General features: G+C 53.0%; 8 protein-coding genes across 8 annotated transcripts; 3 read left to right on the top strand and 5 right to left on the bottom strand.

The window, feature by feature from the left end:
* Positions 1-136: 136 nt before the first annotated feature.
* Positions 137-1,261, bottom strand: J3458_005678 (uncharacterized protein; the record flags this gene model as incomplete). Its single annotated transcript, XM_066118939.1, has 3 exons — positions 889-1,261; positions 590-835; positions 137-532 (listed from the first exon to the last, which is right to left on the bottom strand). Exons 1-3 carry the CDS (start codon positions 1,123-1,125, stop codon positions 137-139), a joined length of 879 nt encoding a protein of 292 aa, XP_065976461.1. The 5' UTR covers positions 1,126-1,261.
* A 1,255-nt stretch (positions 1,262-2,516) lies between these two features.
* J3458_005677 (uncharacterized protein) lies at positions 2,517-3,253 on the top strand (the record flags this gene model as incomplete). The annotated part of the gene is made up of 2 exons (XM_007811957.2): positions 2,517-2,763; positions 2,865-3,253. The coding sequence occupies 2 exons, from the start codon at positions 2,517-2,519 to the stop codon at positions 3,251-3,253; spliced, it is 636 nt and encodes a 211-aa protein (XP_007810148.2).
* Positions 3,254-3,651: 398 nt separating this feature from the next.
* On the bottom strand, positions 3,652-5,339 carry J3458_005676 (uncharacterized protein; the record flags this gene model as incomplete). Its single annotated transcript, XM_007811958.1, has 2 exons — positions 3,652-4,992; positions 5,100-5,339. 2 exons carry the CDS (start codon positions 5,337-5,339, stop codon positions 3,652-3,654), a joined length of 1,581 nt encoding a protein of 526 aa, XP_007810149.1.
* Positions 5,340-8,028: 2,689 nt separating this feature from the next.
* J3458_005675 (uncharacterized protein) lies at positions 8,029-11,985 on the top strand. Its single transcript, XM_066118938.1, has 2 exons — positions 8,029-9,499; positions 9,587-11,985. Exons 1-2 carry the CDS (start codon positions 8,890-8,892, stop codon positions 10,234-10,236), a joined length of 1,260 nt encoding a protein of 419 aa, XP_065976460.1. The 5' UTR covers positions 8,029-8,889; the 3' UTR covers positions 10,237-11,985.
* Positions 11,986-13,521: 1,536 nt separating this feature from the next.
* J3458_005674 (uncharacterized protein) lies at positions 13,522-14,151 on the bottom strand (the record flags this gene model as incomplete). Its single annotated transcript, XM_007811960.2, has 1 exon — positions 13,522-14,151. The coding sequence occupies one exon, from the start codon at positions 14,149-14,151 to the stop codon at positions 13,522-13,524; it is 630 nt and encodes a 209-aa protein (XP_007810151.2).
* Positions 14,152-15,442: 1,291 nt separating this feature from the next.
* J3458_005673 (uncharacterized protein) lies at positions 15,443-16,610 on the top strand. The gene has a single exon (XM_007811961.2). It carries the CDS (start codon positions 15,561-15,563, stop codon positions 16,470-16,472), a length of 912 nt encoding a protein of 303 aa, XP_007810152.1. The 5' UTR covers positions 15,443-15,560; the 3' UTR covers positions 16,473-16,610.
* Positions 16,611-16,679: 69 nt separating this feature from the next.
* OTU2 (OTU protein) lies at positions 16,680-17,597 on the bottom strand (the record flags this gene model as incomplete). The annotated part of the gene is made up of 1 exon (XM_007811962.1): positions 16,680-17,597. The coding sequence occupies one exon, from the start codon at positions 17,595-17,597 to the stop codon at positions 16,680-16,682; it is 918 nt and encodes a 305-aa protein (XP_007810153.1).
* Positions 17,598-18,413: 816 nt separating this feature from the next.
* Positions 18,414-23,194, bottom strand: J3458_005671 (uncharacterized protein; the record flags this gene model as incomplete). The annotated part of the gene is made up of 6 exons (XM_066118937.1): positions 23,142-23,194; positions 22,965-23,053; positions 21,473-22,846; positions 20,947-21,419; positions 19,519-20,732; positions 18,414-19,459 (listed from the first exon to the last, which is right to left on the bottom strand). The coding sequence occupies exons 3-6, from the start codon at positions 22,592-22,594 to the stop codon at positions 18,414-18,416; spliced, it is 3,855 nt and encodes a 1,284-aa protein (XP_065976459.1). The 5' UTR covers positions 22,595-22,846; positions 22,965-23,053; positions 23,142-23,194.
* Positions 23,195-23,574: the final 380 nt, after the last annotated feature.

Genomic DNA, 23,574 nt, shown 5'->3' with positions numbered 1-23,574 from the left:
CATGTGCCGCCCTTCTATACAATCAGGCAAAATCTATAACCAATGCTTGCGCTGGCACCAACACCTCTAGTGTACAGGAGTAAATATGGAATCCGACCGCGCGTCCCCCGTTTCTGCGTGCCCGCTCACACGGCTCCTAGTGCCAACACCATTCGTACAGTCTGCGCCGGTGCTCGACGAGCCTGCCACACCCCTCGAGGCAGGCCCGCAGCGCATCGTCTTGCCACCCGAACGAGGCATCTAGAATCAGGTACGTGTACGCAAAGACCTCGGCGTCGAACAGAGCTGGCTCGGGCGCGCCAAAGAACCACTCGTCGGAGCCTAGGACCGTGTCGAGCGTCTGGAAGGCGGTCCTGGCGTCGCCGTACAGCTGCTCGGGGAGGAGGAGCGGTCGGCGCGTCGTTTTGAGGATCTCGCTTGTCGCTGCGGAGCGGAGGGTGTGCAGGAGCGGCGTTGACACGAGGGGCGACGGCGGGAGGTATAGTCTTGCGAGGAGGGGGGTGTGCCCGGGCGAGATGTAGAGCGCGTGGAGCTGAAGGCGTTTGGTTAGTGTGCGGTTGGTTGTGATGGCCGGGGGGGGGAAACATACCCATGCTGGACGGATGGATTGGGATATTAGCGCGAGGTACGCTTCTGCTCGGGGACAGGCGGATTCCCGTACTGACGAGTAGCTGGAGTACTTGTGCGCGTAGCGGGATATGTTGGTGCCCGTGAGGGGAATGTCTGGTCTCGAGTCGGTCGTTGGGGGGAGGAGGAATGGCAAGGCGCCGGATGGGGAGGCGTGGTTCGTGGACGGGACGAGGTCGACTTGGATGTTGGCCATGCGCAGATATGTCTGGGCTTTGTTAGAGGCACGCGGTTGATGGGATCGGACTGGGCTTGGCGTACCTGCCACTTTAAACAGGTGGGATTGAAGCTTGGTCGGCCCTTGAGCGCATCCTCGTCTGATGAGAAGATGTATAGTTGTGCACGGGGCCGCGACTGTTCTGGCGCGCGGGCGGGAAGAGGCTCCGGCTCGTAGGTGTGCAGCGGGAAGAGCTTGAAGAGGGAGCGGATGGGACGGGGGACGGCGAAGATGCTGCTGGGTTCGGAGGGCGCGCCGGGGGCGGCGGTCGCAGCGGCCATGGTGGCGGGTGTTTCTGGGATGGAATACTGGAATTAGGATGGTGTTTCTGATATGTATCGGTTGTGTATGCTCTTGACAGAAAATTGATATAGAGGTGGCTAGCGGTGTCTGATGCTAGGACTGGTTGGGGCAGCCTTTCAGGATGTCGAGCTTGGGAGATTTTTGGAGTTGCGACGACGTCAACGGCAAGGGGGGTGGGGCGGCAGTTGAATTGGCCCCACACGGTCTCGGTCCAAGGAAACATTGACGTGCAAGTGAGTTGCTGGCGCAGCTTGCCAACGCGTCTTGTGCCGGGTTTCGGCAACTAACCATTCGCTCTGTGTTGCATGGTATTCGGGCCTTTGCCCGTGGTGATTCTTGAAATGTCGGATGTTGACTGCCGGGGCGGGTCTTTCAATGCCCGACATGTCGCAACGTAAGAGCACGCTCACGACGAGGCAGCTTCGTACATAGAGCCAAGTTACAAATCTGTGACAAATATCCGAACAATGTCCCCGAGAATTGACACGTCTTCGTTTGTCATGAACTAGTCAACCATCTAGCACACTCGCACAACTTCCTACTCGTACCGCCACCGGCTGGTCGTGCTTCCCCAGACGCCTTCCCCGTCCCGATCCGAAATGTAGCGTTCTGGAGCCAAAGACAACATTGACTTACACGCTGCAGTGGAAGATGATTACTGCCAATACTCTGCGGACTTGTCTTGTTTTTGTGACCGAAACGGACCCTCCACAAAGTGCTTTGCTTGGGGTTCGGTGACAAATAGCATCTTCTATACAAGAAATTAAGGGGGGAGGTTGTACAGATGTAAACGTGACCATTAATAAGTTGATAACACTTCTCCCAGAACTACAAATATCTGCCAGAATCTGCCCTCAACACTTTGTTTTAGGAGAGCTAGTAGATCATACTAATCCCATCATTCCGCAAACCCTAGCAAGTGAACCGTAAACGCCCAACCATGCCTGCCATCGTCGGCAAGCAAGTCGGCCCCATCGGCTACGGCCTCATGGGTATTTCCATCCGTTCCATCGCCGACGATGCTCACTCGACCCATCACTAACATCCTCCAAATCTAGGCCTCACCGCCCATCAGACCCCCAATTCAGACGAAGCCAACTTCGCCGCCATCAAAACCGCCATAGAATCCGGCTGCACGTTCCTCAACGGCGCCGAGTTCTACGGCATTGGCCCAGACGAAAACTCACTCACCTTGCTCCGCCGCTACTTCGCCAAGTACCCCGAAGACGCGGACCGGGTAGTCATCAACGTCAAGGGCGGCCGGGACTTCAAGACGCTCGGCTTCGACGGGAGCAGAGAGGCCGTGGCGCGGAGCATCGAGCATTCGCTGGAGCAACTCGGCCCCGTGGGACGAATAGCCCAGTGGGGGATGGCGAGAAAGGACCTGAGCCACGACTACGAAGACGAAACACTCGCTGCCATTGACGGGTACGTCGAGAGCGGCAAGATAGACGGCATCTCGACGAGCGAGATCAACGCCGACACGTTGCGGAGCGCAGCCTGCAAGTTTCGCATCTCGGCGCTGGAGATTGAGGTCTCGCTGTTGCACACGGAGGCCGTGACGCACGGTTTGTTGGCTACCTGTGCGGAGCTCGACATCGCCGTCATTGCTTACTGTAAGTATTCAGTGGCCAGGCCATCCTTGTCTTTTCCTTTTTTTTTTTTCTTTTTTTTTTTTTTTTTTTTCGCAAGCAGCGTCTTGACGAGAACCCCCCAGCCCCTCTCGGACGCGGCCTACTCGGCGGCCGCATCAAGACCACCGACGACCTCGCTCCGGACGACATGAAGCGCGACCTGCCGCGGTTCAAGGACGGGAACCTCCAAGTTAACCTCAAGCTCGTGGAAAAGGTGGAAGCCCTCGCGAAGAAGAAGGGCTGCACTCCGGCCCAGATTTCCATCAACTGGCTCTTGGCGCTTTCGAAGCGGCCGGGGATGCCGGTCATCATCCCAATCCCTGGATCTTCCGACCCTGAAAGAATCAAAGAGAATGCCACCATCATAGATCTCACAAGTGAAGATATGGCAGAGATTGATGGCATGCTTCAAGGCTTCGTGCCGGCTGGAGACAGGTATCCTGCTATTCATATGAAGGACTTGCAGTTGTAAGCCTGTTTCTCTGAGAAGTACTAGTTCCACAGACATCGAATGTCCCGAGGTGGCTTTAAAACATGATTTTGCGTCCAATGTTCTACCAAGTCCATCGTATGGCTGCATTCGCTTTGACCAAGATGTGGTGGCTTTTTCCGCCGTCTTGATAGTGTATTTTTTTTTGGTGCAGAAAGGGTGCCGGTGAACCTGTAGTTTGAAAGACGTTATTTCCTTTTATTTCCCTCCCTATTAGCTATTAATATTAAGGCTATGCCGTAAGCATGTCTTATAAATAAAAATCATCTGCTTATAACCTACATCACTCAAGCAAATGCCCGCAAAGACCTATCACAGCATGGGCTCTCACGCCTGAAAAGACTACATTTAAAAGAAGAAGAAAGGGTTCCCGTGGCAGGTCAAAACGTAGACCTAATGGATACCTTACGTGCCGAATAGTCGTAGAACCGAATACAATGTCCCGAAGTAGGCGAATTCACCGTCTTCTGCAAATTATACAAATCCTCCTCGACCTTGACCCACACTTCGGGCTCCAGCTGGCATGTCATCCAAAAATTACCGCCGAGGTCCTTCCCAAGCACAGCGCAAACATTCTCATCGAAGTTCGTGCTCTCCATAAGGTAGTACGCTGTGGTCATGCGTCCCGGAGGGTTCCATCTGGGACCGTCAAACGCACCGGCGCAAATAACAGCTGGCGAGAAATCGGCGGCAGAGAAGAGTTGCAGAGGGGAAAAGTTATGGAATTCAAGAAGGGGGGTTCTGGATACATTGTATATGGGGAGCGGGTTCTTACCGCGCTTCTTCTTGTCGATGATGTGCTTGACCAGGGCGAGCATTTGGTGTTCCGAGGTCTGATCTTGCATGTTATGTTTTTGTTGGAGGGCTATGGCGCCGATCGTGTCGGTGGCTTCTTCAGGGGAGATATAAGAGTAGCACGGCAGTGTCAGGTTTTGAAGATACTCCCCTGACGGGTCGCGAAGGGTGGACATGCGACATCGTAGGTTGACCAAGGATGTAGAAAAGACACCCCTTGGCTTAGGGTCAGCTGCGGCCTGTAGCTTGCTTATCCAGGCTAGGATGATGTCCGCGGCGGTCGTAACTGGTCGCTGATCATCATCCTTCAATATGCTGGCAATGTCTTCACGAATCTCTTTCATGAAATCATCGTAAATTGCGCGAGGGATGAACACCATTCTGCTCTGTAGTGGTTGGTGACTCCGTCGCCTCCACCATTTTGAAATCGGGCTCTGAGACAAAGCTTTGAGTTTCCTGTCCATTCTGAGCTCTTCGAGGGCTTTCTTTTCTTCGGCGCTTATGACCAGCTTTGCAAGGGCATCCTCCCGCGCCCCAAAGACGGTAGCAACCTCATCTGTGCGTCCGGCCATGCATAGAGACCAGTTTTGCAGGAGGGCCTTGAAGCCTGCTGTATCCATGGAGTTTGGCGGCCACGAGAGCGTTACGACAGTTGCGTCTCGAAATGAGAAAACACGGAGGACTAATTGGGACAAGCCCCCATCGACAATGTCCTGCACAGTTGAGGGGACCCCTGGCGGGAGGAAACGACGTCGGTAGTCTGAGGGGTACCTTTGAGTGAAGGCTCGTTTGTTTGGCAAAATAAAGTGCTTTCCAATGGGGTCTCTTTGAATAGGAGTATCGAAAAACTTTTCGTGGAGGAATGTGCAAGAAGGGTTCTGCGCGGTGAATACCTTGGGTGCATATGCCTCCATTAAGCCATCATCCTGTGACAGTAAATGGTCAGTTTTTGTATGCTCGGAGTGCGGATTCTCACTTCATCATCTTCATCATTTTCATCATATTCATCTGGAACCAGAGACAATCATCTTACCCGGACCCGTAGTCGAGTTCCAAGCTTCTTCCAGTCCCCAATCGCAAGGAGAGTGCAAAGAGATTGGTGCAAGGGAACTGCAGAAAGCACGTCATTGAAGCTCATGACCCAGGTGACCAGTTCCTGCTGTAATGTAGACTGGTCCAACAAATGAACCGGGTATACCACCTCGTCATGCACGGGGGTCAACTTTTCTGTCCCAGCCTTCTTAGGCCGTTGCCCACAGCACGACAAACCCATCTCGACGAAGTCTGAACACTGCTCACCTTGAGCTCAAGCTCGGCAACTAGGGAGAGACGATGCCTGGAAGCATTTCGCAGCTGCCCTTGTGAGGGGGGAGGGGGGACTGGGTAGACACGCGCTTTTGTAAAAAAGGTTCACGCTGTTCAAACCATAACGGACCTTGTGTTCAATTTAGAGTCTAGAATAAACGCACCCGTCGAGACATCTCGCCTTTGCCGCATTTTCAATAGGTCCGCAAAGAGATGTGGATGGTTCAGTAACAAACACCCTAATTTGAGACGTTCTCGGGAGATCCTCCTATGACCATAGGAGCCCAAATAGGCCCTGTTGGCAAGGTGAAGATGGGTATGCTGAAAGTGAGACATCTGTTAGCGGAAAGGCTTCGCATAGATGTGTCGATCCTTCTCCCACAGCCTCTAGTCCTGCATCCGCTTTTGGAGCTAGCCCCGATCGAAAATAAACTTCGTACATCAATAAACAATGACCAGACTGTAGACTCGGATTTTTCATTCAAATGGGATAATATTTGCGGTCCTTTTTCGTGGCCTTGAATGATCGGTCAATGCATCGCTGAGTAAGGTATCAAGTCAACGACATTGTCTCACCGCTTGCGGGAGTCATAGCAACATGGCTTGTTTGGCTCTGGCAATCGGAAGTCTTTGATGATCGCAGCTCCTTGGTACCGAATGCGCGTATCTAGTCTTCACGAGCATCTTAGAGGCTCATCTATTTCAATGAGACGCTGCGAAGAGTGGCATTAGACTTGTGAATTGAGCATTGAGACCTCACCCTCGCGCCTAGGATCATCACACTGCCGTCGTCGACCGCCCAGAAGCTGTTGATGTTTCGAATTCACATCTGTTTCCTACTGCGGAGATAATGCTGATATGTTTATTTCCTCCCGGTCTGCATTTGGGTGTGACACTCGAATCGCACATCCTGCACTGCAACAACAACATCAGTTGGCACTAGGACTCCTAGGGTTGAAAAAGCTATGATAACCAGACAAAGACGAGAATCGAAGACACCTGCGATGCGAGTTTCGAGTCAAAAGAAAGGTTCGTAGCAAATAACCTCAGATGGCTCCATTTGGACGCATGGTGTGGAAGACCATGGCCCTTGAAGCAGCGGTTTCGGTTGAAACCAGGATGCAAGGTGATGGTGGATGGCGACGTGTCGCAGATGTGGATGCGTGCTCTTGGCAAAATAGAGAAAGAAGAAGAAAAAAACCAACGACCTTGGCATAAATCCTTCTTATTGTAAAACAGAGCTGCATTGAGTCGTGGCCAGGGTTCATGTCGACCAAACCGCACGCAGCGCAGCGATGTGGATTCCGCGAAAGGTGGAGATGCCTGGACCTGGCTGCAAAATCGGCCCAGGGTAATCTGGGCGTCAATTGCTCGGGGCGCTCATCCATTTTACTCGGGGCGCTCAATACCCCACCACGCCCCAATTTTGGTCTAGCGGCCCCGATTCCAGACCCCACAGTACATTTTCAGTTCAAATGCATGGCAGTAAATGCCCCCAATCATGATAAGGTGCTTGTGTAATTTACATGATTTTTTTAAGCCGTTGTATACTTTTAGACTAGACTTTTTCTTTGTAGTATTAAAGAAGAAAAAACACTATTACCCGCTAAAAAATTCATACGATTATAGCTTTATTAAAAAATCCGTTAATTTTTAATAGAGCTTTTTAGTGTTAAGTAAAGCTGCCATACATTTATACTAAGAATGTATTACGGGGTCTGGTAGCGGGGTTGACCGCAGAAAAATTGGGGCGTGAGCGCCCCGAGTAAAATGGATGAGCGCCCCGAGCAATTGACATCTGGGCCATGGCACCTTCTTGCCTGTGTCAGTTCCGCTGGAGCTTGGCAGGCACGACATAAACAGCGAACAAGGGTCCGCGACCAGGAAGCATGTCATGTCAATGCCCACTTTCAAAACTCGACATGGTCTCCAAAATGCTGCCGTATTTCTACCGTGGTGCCGTGATGCCACACACCCACATACGTGGTATCCCAGAGTGCTCAAAAAGCCCAACCCGCTCAGGAGAATTAGGGCTGCTCAGGGCGCTCAGGGGCAGCCTCACAAGCCATGACAAGCCCCCATCGCCACACACGAACTCAGCTATTGTATTTGAACCCTGCGTACGAGTACTGCTCCAAAACGGCCATCTGCCGTAGGCCGGGTGGCGGCACGCTGACAAGACAACCAGGCGGGTATCCGGCATGGCCTCATGCCTCATCCCATTGCGCATTGAGGCCAAGACAAAAGACCACGCCGGCTCACCGTCAAGACGAATCGGCAATATCGGCCTGCCAAGCTTCTTGTTGTTTAATTGCCGTGACGCCATATAACGCCGAGTTCCGTTCCCAAGGCACAGAACATACAGAGCATTCGGCGCCCTGCAGAGAAGCATTGAAGGGGAAACTAGACTACTTAAAATGAGCCACAGTTCCTGGGGAGCCCAGGTGCCCTTTGGCTGCTGAAGAGATGGATGCTGCATCGCCATCAGACTATTGGCCCGGCTATCTTTAGATGACGCGTGGCACGGCCGGACGTGATTCTCCCTCCAGCCCATCCGAGTTTGCCGCGGCGGCGGGGACAGGTGTGGTGGGTAGGAAGGAGGCTTGTTGCATCAGTTGCCGCTTCGTCTTGGGCACAGCCAGTGTGCAAAAATGAGGCTTCAGTCATCCGGTCTTACTGCCCAGTTGTCGAAAACTCGTAAAACCCAGGGACCTGGCACTCCTGTGGCGTTTTGTGTTTCGAGACGCGGTTTGCACATTATGTGAGAGAGTCCCCTCTTTAACACTCTCGTTGTCGCCATCGTCTTTTACATCCCTCCGTTGTGCTGCACCATTGCTAGTTGAGGAGAGTGTTCCTCCCTCGATTCACTCGCTCTTGCGGAAGTCGGTTTTTGTTCCATAACTGCTGCTTGTCTCTTTCCTCTACACGCTCTTGACTTTTCGAGCGCATATGAACCTACCTAGGTAGCTACTTACGCAACTCAAGAGGACTTGTGGTGGAACAAGGAGTCGTCGCAATTGTTTCAGTTCCAACGTCCGTCACGCCAATACGAGATAAAACCGACGCAAACTATCACTGTATCCCGATTCCAACTTGACTTCGTCATCATAGAATCTTGCTTCAGCCTCAAAATGATTCCTTCCAGTCTCTCATTATCGCTTTTGGCCCTGGCGGGTGGTGCACTTGGCGCCGACCTGCCATCCATCCAAATGAAGGTAGGGCGGGCAGCTTGTTCCAAATGTGACGTCTTTGGTCGTCATTGACTAACAGGATACTCGTTGCTTCCAATAATATAGGGCTCCAAATTTTTTTTCCCTAATGGAACTCAATTCTTCTTCAAGGGTATTGCGTATCAGCAGCAGACTGGCGCAGCCGGCTCGACACCTACAAATTCGACCTTCATAGATCCTCTGGCTGACACCAAGCGCTGCGAAGCCGATGTCCCTAATCTCGCTGCGCTCAAAACCAATGTCATCCGAGTTTATTCAATTGACCCTGCCAAGAATCATTCAGCCTGCATGAAGCTGCTCAATGACAACGGCATCTATGTCGTCGCAGATTTGGGCGAACCAAGTCTTTCCATTAATCGCAATAGTCCCGCGTGGGACACCGCACTCTTCACCCGCTATCAGCAAGTTGTTGACGAGATGGCCAAGTATTCCAACACGATTGGTTTCTTTGCTGGCAACGAGGTCAGCAATGCGGAAAACAACACCGGTGCTTCCGCGTATGTCAAGGCTGCTACCCGAGACACCAAGGCCTATATCAAGTCTAAGAAGTACCGCTGGATGGGTGTGGGTTACGCTGCCAATGACGATAAGCCCATCCGCGATCAGATTGCGAGCTATTTCAACTGCGGTCCCTCGGAAGATTCAATCGATTTCTTCGGATACAACATTTATTCCTGGTGTGGCTCCAGCGACTTCGAAGCGTCCGGGTACAACCGGCTCATTGAGTTTTTTAAAGATTACTCTGTCCCTATGTTCTTTGCTGAATATGGCTGTAACTTGCCAAGCGGTGGTGCTGCCCGTACTTTCGACGAAACGACTGCTTTGTATTTGAAGAACATGACCGACGTTGTTAGTGGGGGCATTGTTTATGAGTATTTCCAGGAGACGAATGACTATGGTAAGTCACTTTCTTCAGCGATACGGCGTGTGTCTGTACTCGTATATAATAAAGCCTAAAAAAAAAACTAATATGAACCCTATTCAGGTCTGGTCAACGTCAGCAATGACGGCTCCGCCTCCAAGATGAAGGACTTTTCCGCCCTCCAGAGTAAAATCAGCGCCGTCGACCCCAAGGGTGTCACAATAGATTCGTACAACCCCACGGCCAAGGCCATGGACTGTCCTGCTGTCGACTCATCCTGGGAAGCCAACGCGACCCTGCCCCCTACCCCCAACGACTCCGCCTGTGACTGCATGTTCAAGGCGGCCTCTTGTGTTCCTGCAAGCAGTCTCAAGGCTGACGACTTTGGCGATATCTTTGGTTACGTCTGTGGCAGCGACAGCTCACTCTGTGCTGGCATTGATGGAAACTCTACTACAGGAAAATACGGCACCTACAGCATGTGCTCCAGCAAGCAGAAACTTGCCATTGTGCTGGACGCGTACTACAAGAAGAACAAGAATGCTGCTTCGTCATGCGACTTCAACGGTCAGGCCACAACCCAGACTGCGAGTGGTTCTCAGTCTAATTGTGCCAAGTTGGCCCCTTCAAACGGCGGAAACTCTACCTCTTCAGGTGGAAACGGCACTGACAGCTTTGCCGTGATGGGAGCGCCCCTGACCAGAGTTGGAAGCTCTGCTGTTGGGCTCTACCTGGTTGCTGCTCTGTTTGTCGTCGGCATGGTTGCCTGGTAGGAGACAATTTGGCACAATGCAGTATGTGTTGCGGAGTTGAAACCGGGCGGAATGGGGAGTTATTTGTATCTTTGCGAAGCACGCGTGTTGTGGTTGTAAGTTTTTGGACTAGATGCTCGAGCTTGTATAGATAATGTAGAAATGCGAAATGGAAATTCTGTTTGTGTCCCCTACTGCCTATGCAACAAGTCGGCGGTCTTGGTCCTAGACTCTAGAGCCTCGAGCTGTCCTGCTCGATCCGTTACCCAACCAGCAATGAATGAAGATATGTCGTCGGATTTCAGCTTGGGCTGACGGTCAACTCGACGATGGCCTGGTCCAATGGATGTGCTGTCGCTTTCCCGACCGCGACCGAGTCATGACCAGACCAACATGAAGCATCATGGGGTTCCAAAGACGAGAATTAAGGGGGCCATCCGAGGCCATGGGGGCAATCCATCGCTGACCCACAAAGCAGAGATGGACTGACGAGGTCGCTCAGGAATGGCAGAGTTCCGATTTTTCCCGGTGGATCAGTCGCAAGTATGTACATGATAACTCTTGGGAAATGCTCGTCGTGAATAATGACGGTCAGGATGGCAGTGATAAACCTGGTTGAGCGACCTCGTCCCTCGTAAAATCGTACATGTTATCACTATTGGCTTATGACCACCTAGGTAGCTAGTTGAGCGCTGCTGTTCCGACGACTGTCGACGTATTTGCATCTCGCGTCGCGTCATGCAGCCGCCAAAATGTGTACCAACGGGCACAATATTTGTCCACGGTGAATGCAAAAACGCCATCTTCAAACACACGGGTGAGGATTCCCTACGGAAGTTCCTGCATATGTGACGCCACGGGCACTGCAAGCCTCACTGCCCGCGTGGGACAGACAGTTGAAGGCACGCCACGTGCATTTCTCCCCTTGGCCGGTCAACATTGAAGGCATCGCCGGAAGCTTGGAGACGCCATCGGTCAGATCCGATATGTGCTGGGCAGCAGCAGGAAGGATTATGGCGGTGAAGAGAGGGTGCAGTAGCCTCTGGCAATAAATGAGGCGGAAAACGCAGTCAGTAGCCCGTGTCACAATGCCATTGTTTCCATGAAGTGCAGGAAAAACAACAATCGAGCGTTGCATTCCCCCACAAGGTCGGGGGTTTCCACAACCTCGGAGCGGGTGGGACGCAACACTTGCTAGTTACATGAAAGCCCATGACAACAAGGTCAGCACTGGCTGCTTGAGCCGCGATGCATGATGATTAACATAGGTAGGGTTCAATCTACATACGTCATGATTAGTAGCTGAAACGAAGCGGCCAATGATTTGACCGACGGTCGAGATTGTCGGCATCGTTCAGTCGCTGGTGGCACGGCCGGAGGGACGTAGGTTTGACGCGAATCATCGCTCGGCAGCATCAACTTGTGCCCAGAGCAGATGGATGGGCATCTGTTGTGCGCCTCCACCGCCAAGCGGGTTTGGCACATTGTCCCCCCGCGCTGCCTGTTGTCTCGATGGTTCCAAAACGCGAAGCTGCCCGAGTTGGCGGCAGTCCGCTTCATTTTCTTCATTCAAGCTTTCGTCGCTGCTGGGTATTCAGCCGTCAGGCCTTCGCGTGTCCTTGGAGGAGCTGCTCGTCTGTCCTCACCCCCAAAGCATCATCAATCATCACCTCCATCTGTGGAGTGTGTGAAGAAGCAGTAGCGAAAACGATTCATGCAGCAGCAGCTCGCCCCCGCAATTCCAGCCTCTGACGTTTGTTCCCTCGCGGCCCTTGTATCGCTCATTGACTCGCTCGCTCCCAGGCGGGGGAGCCACAAGTCTAAATACATCTATTTCGTTTGCCAAATACCCACCTTTGCAGCTTTCCCAGGCCGAGGCTTTCCCAATCGCTCACGGGATCCGGCGCTATCGCGGAGACAAAAGCCCTGGCCTGATATCAATCGTAGACAAGCGCTAGCAGCGACGGCTACACGGACAACCGGGGCTGCTGCTCACTTGCACTCGTACGTTGGCCTCGTTCTTTTTTTTTTCCTTCTCTCCTCCTTCTCTTCGTCGCACCTTTATTCTTTTATTTCTTTTCCTTTATTGGTCTCGCGTCGCCTTTGTGCTCGTCCTGACCACCCCGCAAACGTCTGGGATTCCTAGTCCCTTCTTCTCAACCACCCCCGCCGTCTCGAAGAACCAATTCGGCTATTGACGTCGCCCGTGGCTCCTTCCGCATCTGGATCCCCCATCTCACGTCTTCCCCCGCCGACAGAAAAGGCCGACGACGTTGACAAAAAGTCCCCTTGCCAAAGCAACATTTTCCGGCATTCATCTCCCACGCTTTCTTTCCGCTGTGCGCACGAGCCGATCTTGTCTCTTTTGGTCTTGGTATTTGAAACGACTGTCGGTCAGTCGCCGTCCAAGACTACAATCACACAACACCCCGTCTTCTTTTTTTTGGGTTTGCACCACCGAGATGAACGCCCCGATTTCGTCTCCCAGCACTGCTGGCTCCTCGGCTCCCTCGTCGACGCAGCAATCCCCGACCAACGCCCAGCCGTCGCAGTCTGTCCCCATGCTCGCGCCAGTCCAAATCAAAGCACCCTCGACCGAGACTTTTCTCAGGGATGTCAACCTTGTTGCTGAAGCCGCCAAGCGGGCGCAACTTGCTTGCCTCACCCGCGACTTTGAAGACTGTGGTCTTTGACCATTGGCCTTTCTTTTTTGAAAGTCAAGCGTCTCTTTTTTTTGTTCCTGAACAGCCGGCGTGCACACGACGACACCGTGGGACCAGAACTTGAAGCTTGTTTGACGAGACCACCAAGCTGTGCTATTTTATCGTACCACCAGTTCACTCTATTTTCATAACACGTCACGGATCCATCCGATAGACTCGATACATTAGCGGAGGAGTCATTACTTTGGGCCTTTTTTTTTCCTTTTTTTTGGCCTTTTATAGTCGGCGCAACAAGGCATTATATCTAGGGAGGAGTCTGTTCTGCGGCCAGGTTTGCTTTGCCACGGCGGGAGCTTCTTTGGCGGCCAAACAAAGTTTCGTTTTGCCCGTCTTTAACAGGAACGATACCCCTTGAAGGAGGAGCAGTAGATACATGTAATAAGAGATGAGGCGAGGTTGTACCTCATTTTCAGTACATTGCCAAACACTGCCCACGCTTAATATATACAAGTACATTCTCGGCAAAAGAAAAAAAAAAGAATACCCCGCTTGATGTGAATTTCCCATTCCTTTCTTCTAAATCTTGGCCACCAACGACGCCCCTCCATCCACTCTAATCAGCGCGCCATTCAGATAGGCCCTATCACATGTTAGTCCGGAAAGAAGGAAAGAAAGAAACAACAAGATGGTACAAAAAAAACATCACCTCACCCAGCCTTGCTCGCCAAAAGACAGCCGAGCCAGCAACGTCCTCGTCCCTCCCGATCCTCCTCAGGGGGATATTCTCGGTGAGCACATCCTCGGCAGCATCCAGCGCCGCCTTCATCATCCTTGTGCGGAAGCGCCCGCAGGCCAGCACGTTGGTCGTGACGTTGCGGGAGCCCAGGTCCCGTGCAATGTGCCTCGACAGGTGGTGCAGGCCGTCGATGCTGCCGACGTGGACGACGCGCGCGGGTCGTCCCGGCTGCCGGCCCTCTCGAGCAGCGGCAGGCACAGCTGCGTCAGGGTGAAGGCGCGCTGCAGGTTGCAGGCTGAGCGTCAGGAGCTTGGTCCACGCCGCGTCCGGGTGCGAGTCCAGGTCGGCGCCCCAGGCGGCCCCGGCATTGTTGAAGAGGACGTGCAGGCCGCCCGGCTCGAGGCGGGCCAGCGAGGCCGCGAGCGCCTGGCACTCGTCAAGCTCCTGGAGGTCGCCGACGGCGGCGTGGCAGGCCGGCGCGTCGCGGCCCGTGATGTAGACTTTTGCGCCGTTGGTGATGAAGCCCGTTGCTATCATGCGGCCGATGCCCCTGGCGCCTGTCCGGGGGGGGTTAGTTTTGTGAGCTGGAGGGAGTCACGCACCGCCGATGATGAGGACTCCAAAGAGAGTGTTTAGATCCATGATTGTGGTTAGGTGGCTTTGGTTCACGACGGAGGGCGAATTAGTGAATTGGTCATGTTGGATGCTCTCTGGAGAGGTGGTTGAAGCTCGATAGTAAAGGTGTCGAGATGCCGAGGCACGGTGGTGCAGTGGAGTCGGCCAGGTGGAGGAGGCGGGGGTGGGGCGGGCGACGTGAACGGGACGTGGGCGGCGGCTGTTGCACAGGGGGAAGACTATCATGTCTCACAGGAGGGAAAAAAGAAAAAAAAGGAGAAAAAAAAGGTGCAGCTGTTGATTTTGACGTCCTATTCCGCGATTGATGCGTGTGGGCTCCGACAAGGATTGACAAGAATAACGGCAGACTTGTTGCGTAGCGGCCACCGAGTCACTCCGAAGCAGAAGCAGAAGCCCAAGGGGTCGTGAACAATGGCCCTTGATAAGCAGCCGAAAATCGAAAATCAACGTTGCACCACCCTCAATACTGGCGAGGCCGTGTCTCACTGCCGGCCGCCGTAGGGCTGGGCAAGCTGGAACCACCCGCAGCCGCCGTCGTACTCGCGAGACGTGACCTGCAGGTTGCATGAACGGCTCACGCGCGCGACAGAGTGTAGATGAACGCCAGGCCTCTTTTCTTTCTTTTAATTTTTTATTTTTTATTCTTACTTTTTGTCTTATTTTACTTATTGATTTTTGAATTTTTTTTTGAATTTCTTTTTTTTTTTCGGGTTGACGTCTGCTCATCCCGCTCGTCCGCCTTCCATCGATCGTGTGCTTCTGCGGCGCCCTGGATCAACAACGCCTTTGGCCGTTCAAAGCTGCTTTGTCTGCGCAACGCCAAATGGCCAGCATCATAACATTCAAACACAAACACCATGTCAATGTTGAATAACGCTGTCCAGTCCACTACAAACGGCTGCCTCACGTGCCATCCACCAGCTGGAAGTTGGAATCAAACGCAACCCCTGACGTGGGATGATCGGATGGCCCCATGCTGCAGAGAATCACTCCACCCCCACGCCAGTTCGCGGCTGAATCGCAAGACCAAGACCAAGGCCTTTCTTCCATTGGGGAGATTTCTCCTTTGCGCCCCGGCAGAAAATCATCAACGTCCCGATTCCAAGGCGCCCGTTCCAAGATCCACTGCCCCTCCCCCAGCCCGGCTTGCGCCATCCCACCTCCCATCCACCCGAAACACCACGAAGCCTCCCATCTTCCTCTTTTCTTCCTTTCTCTCTCGTCTCCCCTTTCCCTTTTGATCTCCTGTCCCCTACGGCGGCTCTGCTCCATCATTCAACAATTCCTTGACTCACCCACCCGCCGCAAACATGGCCACCACCGCCAACCCCCCCAGCCGCCTCAGCCAAAGCTTCCAAAACCTCGCCTTCTCCGCCCACGGCGACCAATGGTCCCTCATGTACAAGGACGGCTTCCACCCCTGGGACCGGGACGGCCCATCCGACGCCCTGGAGGAGCTGCTCCTCACACGAGACGACCTCGTGCCTCGAGCCCAGGGCCACGACCTGCAGGGGAACCTGGTCCGCCAAACGGCCCTCGTGCCGGGCTGCGGACGCGGCCACGACGTCCTGCTGCTCAGCAAATTCGGATACGACGTCGTGGGATTAGACGTAAGCCCCGACGCCCTGCGCATGGCCGAGGAGAACAGGCAGAAAGCCGAGGGGACGGGACGATACGAACCCGAGCCGGGCTTGGAAAGGGGCGACATCAAATGGGTTTCGGGCGACTTCTTCTCAGAAGGCGTGCTGGATGGTTTCGGGACCGACGGTTCTGGCAAATTCGACTTGATATACGACTACACGGTACGGCCCGGCCTGCCCCCCCAACCCCTTCTTCTCCTGCAAGCGACTAACAGCAGCGAACATCGCAAACAGTTCCTGTGTGCCCTGCCCCCCGAAGCACGCCCCAGATGGGCCAAACGCATGTCCGAGCTCCTCCGCCCCTCCGGCCGCCTCGTCTGCCTCGAGTTCCCGTCCGGGAAGCCCCTCTCCGAAAAGGGCCCCCCCTGGGGTGTCACGCCGGAGATGTACGAGGCGCTACTGAGTGCTCCCGGGGAGGAAATATCATACAATGCCGACGGGAGCCCCGTGGAGACAACCGCCGCCAAGCCCGACGCCAATGCATTGCACCGGTCCGGCTTGATCAGGCCGGCCAAGACACATGCCGCGGGTACGAACAAGGACGGGACAGTATCGGATTTCATATCCGTTTGGAGCCGGTGAACCTGGCGGTATAAGAGATGAACAAAAAAGATAGACTTAGAAGACATTGGACAGCCGCATGGAACGGGGCACATCCCCCATAGAATTTTCAAGATATACAAAAGCCATCGCTATAGCAAACAGAGAGCCATTCACCCCAGAAAAAAAGAACTACATGCTCGGGCCCCAGAATCCATGTGACAAAGGGACACCCAACTCGAAATGCCTTCACTTCCTCCTCAGAGAATTGTAATGCTCGCCCAGCCCATAGCCGTGGCGATAATACGCCAGCCACAGCACCCTGCCCGTCTGCGCGCCCTCCTCCTCCCCGATCCTCTCCATCCTCCCGTCCTGCACCACCCGGATCTCGGCGCCGTACCGCCTGGCCAGCGCCATGAGCTCCAGCTGTCCCCCCCACTCGGCCGTGTCACGCACCTTGGCGAGATGACTCTCCAAATCGCCCTCCAAAAAGGGCGCGAAGTCATCCCCGTTGTCGCCCATGTACGCCGCCGCCGCCCGCCGCACCGTCCTGTACTCGGGCTCGCTCGCGTCCGTACGGCCCGTCGGGATCCCATTCTGCGACAGCTGGTCCGCCACCGCCGAGAACAGGCAGTGCCCGTCCGGCTCAATGTCCTTCTCCACGAGGCCGTGGGCCGCAAACGTCTTCTTCATGTACTCGCTCTCCCTGGCCCGGTGGTCCGTCATGCCCGACGCCTCCTCCTCCGCCTGCTGGGCCGCGGCCTCCTGCTCGGCTGCCCGCCGCGCGAGACGTTCCTTTTGCCGGTTCCGCTTCTTGCCCGGTGCCGCCGGCGCGTCGCTGTTCAATCTCATCTTGTCCACTGCTGTGCCTATTGTCTCGTCATCTGCCTCTGCTGCCGCCCGCTCCAGTCCGTTGGCTTCGTTGTTGCTGTTGCTGTTGTTGTTGTCGTCGTGTTCGGGCCCGACGTCGTGTGGTGTGCTGTCGAGGGAAGCAACTTCGGCGGCTTGCTTCTCTCTTAATTGCCGCTCCATTTCAGAGCATTCGTCGTTGACGCCCTTGCGCGTCTTCTTGGTGGCATTCTTCTTTTTGCTGGTGATCCGGCCTTGGAGGTCTTTGAGCTCACGCCGGTGGCGGGCCGTCATCTGATCCAGAGACTCGCCTTCCATCTCGGCATGTCCCTTTGTGTTTCAGCTGAGAATAGTACAAACGGCGTGTGTGGTGTGCTTGGGAGTAATTTGGAAAGCGACAGAAGCTTCGCTAGTCGTCCCGAATTTCATATATAAATGACTACGGAGTAGCGTAACTGAGGATGGACTCGCAACTTTTCCGTGGCGGGGCGCGCTCCTCGTCTTGCCAGGGACAGAGGGGCATGTGGGGAACCTCCGAAGCTTGGAAGCTTGGGAAGTTTGTCGTCGTCGAACAAACGGCAACGAGCAGCATTCATCCGAAATCCACTCCAAACCTATCATGTTGCATCGACAAATTCACCAAAACAGCTGTTAATCATATAAATATGCATCTACAATGCGCAGGATCCTCAGAATTCGCTTCATTTTCTCCAAAGATACTATCGCTAAATCTTATGCACGCGAGAAATTTCCCCTTCATAGCCAGGATGGAAACCACCAACCCGATACAAGAGACACAATGTAAAATCACTATCGGTAGTGCTAGAAGCATTTCCCCTCGAATAGCCCACTCGCACCAATGACTGCATAAAAACGGCCCTGAGTCGAGCGCACTGTAAATGAGCGTGTAAGAAGAGCAGACATGAGAACACCAAACGCCGTGCATAATAGAGGAAACTGCCAACGGAATGGAGACTGCAATATGAAAGTCGTCGATTCGGGACGTTAAGAGTCCAAAGACAAAATGAGAAAAAAACGGCGAAAGGGTATCCGTAATGGTGTAAAAGTCGGGGCACATAAGACTCAGATGACGTTGATTGAAAAGTAGTGTAGTGGTGATCTTCGAGGGCGATTCTAGAATCCCTTGAAAGGGTCGTCACGGAGGAAGTAATCTTCTTCAACTGGGAATCTTCCTCTAACGTAAAAATCCTCACTTCTTCCCGCTCTGTATGAATAGCTGTCTCGGTGTCGGTTGCGGCTGTTTCGCCTTCGAATCTCCTTGCTCCTTCGTCTGGAATTCTTGCAATACTCTTCACAGTGATCATCGGGATAGTCGGTATACTGGGAGTAGGCTAAAGGACTAATGAACGCTTCCATCCTCACAGTTCCAATGGCATCAAAAAAGTTACTAGGGCGAGATGACGCCTCAGACGTGCGCTGTGATGATGCTGTTTGACTCATGTTCCAAGTCGTGTTGGTAGAAGCTTGGCTTTGATAAACTTCAGATGACATTGTCGTATCGAGACTTCCATTTGCCGTGCTCTGGCCTGAGTGGTGAAGTCCGCTACCGCTTCCTGCCGGTCCAGAAAATCCTCTAAAAGAGAGTGGAGGCGCAACATGCCCTCCAGTGTTACTTCGTTTACGCCCATGTGTTGCCACGGAGTGAACGGTCCGCTCTGAAAAGCGAGGGATGAACGGTGGCTCTGCCGCTTCTCCAGACTGCTCACGGCTGTGCCCTCCAGAAACTGCCGATGAAGAATCCTGCAAACGAAATCCTGTAGCCTCGCTCCTTCGAGATGATGGAACACTGGGAATGCTAGATACACCAGGAGCGCTAACCTTGGTGGCCGTTCTGCCTTTGGCGAGCCTAATGGAGTCTCGTATGCCGCTTCGTTTATGCTTTGGCTGTGGCGCTTCAAATTCAGGCAACGGCTGGTGCTGCTGCTGTTGCTGCTCTTTAGTATTCGGGTGAGGAGCTGAGATGATCTCGGGCACCGCTTGAGATGAATGGGCCAGGAACGATAGCGCCGTGAGCCAGAGGTAATGTCTCTCGGCTGATGATGCCGTAAACTTCAAGGCTCTTTGAGGTGTCAAAATTAGAATCGATCGGTTGAAAACAGTCGGCATGACTTTAGGGGCGGGATTATCATCCTTGACGTCCAGGACTGACTGGATCGTGACTGTAGCATTTTATTAACAATGCATCCCCAAAGCCCCAGACATGAGACGGTTCACTTACGTTTGCGGCCAGTCTTGCCTAACAAGGCGCTACCCGACGAGGGTTGTTTGCTGCTCCAGAGAATGGATCTTTCATAGGGTGCGAGCCACACCCATCTCCTGTGCCGGTCGTTGCTGCTGTCGTCCTTGCCTGTGTTTTCAGGAACACTGAAAGACTTGCGTCGCCGAACATACTTCAACATCCACTCACCCACCATGGTTTGAGCTATAGCGTCAACAATGCCTGTTGTGTGAGAAAAGCCGGTATCCGTCGTGGGCACGGTGTTATTGGTATTGTCCGTGTTGGTCGACAGGTCATGTCGGTGTTTGCGATAGCTGGAAAAGCCTCTGTCGCGTCCATTACGAGGAGTGGTTATGTCGTTTCGAGGCAGAGGTGGCAAGCCAGGACTTTCCGGTGCTTCGGTTGATGGAGACAAGGGTGGCGGAGATCTACTTCCGTGCCTGCGGTATCGATGAGCCCTTGGCAAGGCAGCAGCGGAACGAACTTTGCGTATACTGTGTGACTGATAAGACGAACGACTGCTACCTCTGCGGTGCCAAACATCTCCTCTTGTGGGACTTTGACGGCCATCACTTGGCGAATAAAGACCAATTTGTGACCTTCGCGAGCTTGCCCGGTTAGGTATAGGAAACGGGGGATATTTGCCGTCGGGAAGACTAGGGCTTCTGGAGCGACTTTGCTGGGTAACAATCCCGCTCTGAATGATGGCAGCCTTCCGTATAGCGCTGGTACGATTGGACGTATTGGGTGCTGGAGTTGGATGGGGCTTCTCATAAGCTCGACTCGACTTTCTACCATGTCCCTTCGGCTGATTTTCTTTGTCAGCAAGGCCAAATGCATTATATAGCTCAGTACCGATAGGCTTCGCTGGGTTCCTGGTCAGTGGTTTAGGTCTTTGCTTTTCGGATGATGTAGTGGTGGTTCCAAAAGATCCTCGCTTGGTTGCCCTGGTTGAATTTGACTGTGGTCTAGGTGCAGACAAAGCCGTTCGGTATTCTGCATCACTGCCATCCAAGTCTCCAAATTCGTCACCTTCGTCGGAACTAGCAGTATCAAAGCCAGCAAGTATGCTGCTAATGCGGTTGCTATGTCTAGTGATCCCTTTTTGAGACAACGATGGTTGGTCGTCATGTCGGTTTCGATAATTGTCTTGTAGCTCCTCGTCGTCTCCTCGCGAAGTGACGGGGGATGACGCTAATTCAGGTCGATCATGACTATTTGTTAACCGCCTTGGGTTTCGCGGCGGGACCGGTGTGAAGTCATTGTCTACCCTAGGTTTTGATACGTTGGGTGATGTCGGTCGGGACGATATAGACGAGGGCTGCAAATGTGCTGGCAAAAGGGCCAATCTTTTGTCAACTTGGATCCCTTCAGTTTGCATAGAAGCATCACTGGTTAGGGAGAGTCGATGAAAGATTAACTTGGCACCCAAAATGCTTAAAGTGCTGCGGTAAACGAGGCTCTCGCGGAGTTGTTGGCCGACTCGTCGGAGGCTGGATGTTGATTGTGGGAATGTCCAACGGTGGCGGGGACGGTGCCCTTCTCGATGGTGGCATTAAGCCTACGTCGGAAGCAACAGGAAGTACTTCTTCTGTCTGAGTTGAGGATGTGACCATCAACACAGGAACATGTTCGAGTTCAAGGAATGGTGTCTGTGGTGTTTTAGGCGGACTGAGCGGCATCTCCACGGTCTGGGCAGCTGCGGAGACCATCTTGTTGTCATGCTTTAGAGGTTCAATAATCAATGGCTGGACGACCTGCACTCTTTTCTTGCGCTGATTCGCCTCAATTTCAGTATCTGCCCGACTGGGCGTCTCATATTCGGGAGTCTTGACACGCTGAGCAGGGACATCTGGGGCTGATGATTTGAACCGCAGAGCAGGTGAAGGGGGCGGAGAATACTGTATGCCGCTGTCAATGTAAGACACCCCCCCGGTGCCGCCGCCTGAAAAACTTGCGATTCAGTTTCTTCATCCTCGCCTTCCAATGCTTCCAGGACCGATGGGTTCATAAAGAGTTTGCCCCGAGCCACACTTCCAGGACGCTTCAGGCTTTCAATGCTATGGTTTCTGACGTGTAATCTACCAGCCACACTATCACGGCTAAGGGTTCGCATGTGTTTCGGACTTGTTCGTATAGACAGGACGCTGTCACGGCCATCGACATCTGCCTGATCGTCATCATCGAAGTTTAGTTCGTCGGCGAGTGAATTTCCAGGCTGCAGTATGGGACCACTCATCAAAGAGTGTCGAATACTGTTGGTCATGCTCATGGTCCTAACGCTAACAGCATCATTTTCTTTGCCACTTTCTTCCGCGTCGCTCTCGTGATCATGAAGAGCACCGTTTAGAGTCTTGTTCGCAAGATTAGCTTGATACGCCGCAACTTCGTCGAGAACCACCTTCAGGCGACTCTCAGCAATATGTAATTTTCGTTCGTACTTTCGGCGTTCGTCCTCCCAACCATCTTTCTCCTGTGCCCAGAGCTCATGAACCCGCAGAGAATCATCTTCCTGGCTACGAATCTTCCTTTGCGCCAGATCTAGCCTCTTCTTTGCCTCGGAAATAGAATCAACAGCTTCGTCTCTTTCTTTAGCAAGTTCTCCGAGTGCGGATGATGTTCCACCCTCGAGAAGCGAAAGTTGTCGTTTCAGAGATCGACTTTCTTTTGAGGAAGTAGTCAGGCTCTCTTGTAGTTGTTCATGCTCTTCCTTCACGGAATGGAGTGCATTCTCTAAGCTCTCTATTTGCTTGGTCTTCTCATCTTGGTCCCTTCTCAATGCAAGGATCTCGGAGACTAGATTGGCATGAAGTGTTGGGGTAAATCTCCGAGGATCTAGAATGCTAATGGTCTCATCATTCGTTACGTCTTGGGACGATCTCTTGTCTGTACGGTCGGTAGACATGTTGCTCGGTGAAGAGTCTCTTGCTGGAGGAGTCACGGATCGTCGACAGGATCGTTTTGACTTTGTTGAAGGCGAAGGCGTTCGAGAGCAGGTGGGCTTTGAGGTTGTTGACAATACAGAGATTTCATGTCCTTTCGCCCTGTGCTCATCATCTGTTTCCCACTCCGTCATATCTCTGAACACGACTCCCGGCGCAGTGGGAGGGCACTCATTGAAAAACAAATCACCCTGAGCTCTTAACAAGTCGGTCCACGCATCAGTCAATACCGTGGTCAGACCCAACTAGCAAGGAGTTTTCTGGGACAAGAGAGTATGTACGGAGTACAAGCTCTAGCACTTTCACAAATACGCAGCCGACCCCTGCAGTTGAGAACTGACAGTGAAACAACGATTCAGTCAGCAACACATCTACTTCTCCCAATACTTTCAGTGCATTAGCCCCCCACAAAAGAAGAAATCGGCATGCAACAATTTTGCACTCGCCAGTGAACCAAGGGGAATTGGTATTAGGGCGTAGTTTGTTCAAGGGAGTGCCACTCACAGTAGCTGATGGCAAGACGTAAGCAAACCTCTAACAGCATGTAGAAGGTATAGAGTAGAGCGCCAAATTCAACGTCGTGCTTGGAGCGCCTGCCCAACAGTCATCAGCGCAAGTTCTCCTATTTTACACTCATCGCAATCAGGCTTATCCATGCAGATCATAGTTACACTCACATACCAGGAGAGGGGTTTCACTGTGATACTGCCAAATATAGGAGGCCAAATACCGTGTCTCAGCAGCTTGGCCCGTAGTCCAAGACAAGCAACACAGGGTTCTCAAGTGAAAGCAAGTGGGAATCTCCCGACAAAAAGAAGACAAAATTGTTTGTTCTTTCCAAAGAGTGGGTGTGCTAGTTGAGAAACGGTCGATTAAGAGAACGTTCGAGTGAGCTGTTTCTTCCTTCGGTTGCACACCACAGTTCAAGCTGCATGAATATGTCTCCCAAGATACGAGTGATGCGAACAAATGCACAAGAAACGAGTCGTGATCGGAATAACAATATAGCCCTAACAACTATCCATGTTCCAAGTCAGCACGGCACCTGTAGAAGTCCGGGGATAGGAGGTTCCAAAAGAGACTCGTGGAAGCTTCCCCAAATGGGGATGATTTA

This window comes from Metarhizium acridum (genome assembly GCF_019434415.1).
Source record: "Metarhizium acridum strain ARSEF 324 chromosome Unknown scaffold_31, whole genome shotgun sequence".
In the NCBI taxonomy this organism is placed as follows: domain Eukaryota; kingdom Fungi; phylum Ascomycota; class Sordariomycetes; order Hypocreales; family Clavicipitaceae; genus Metarhizium; species Metarhizium acridum.
This window is presented reverse-complemented; position numbering and strand designations above follow the sequence as displayed.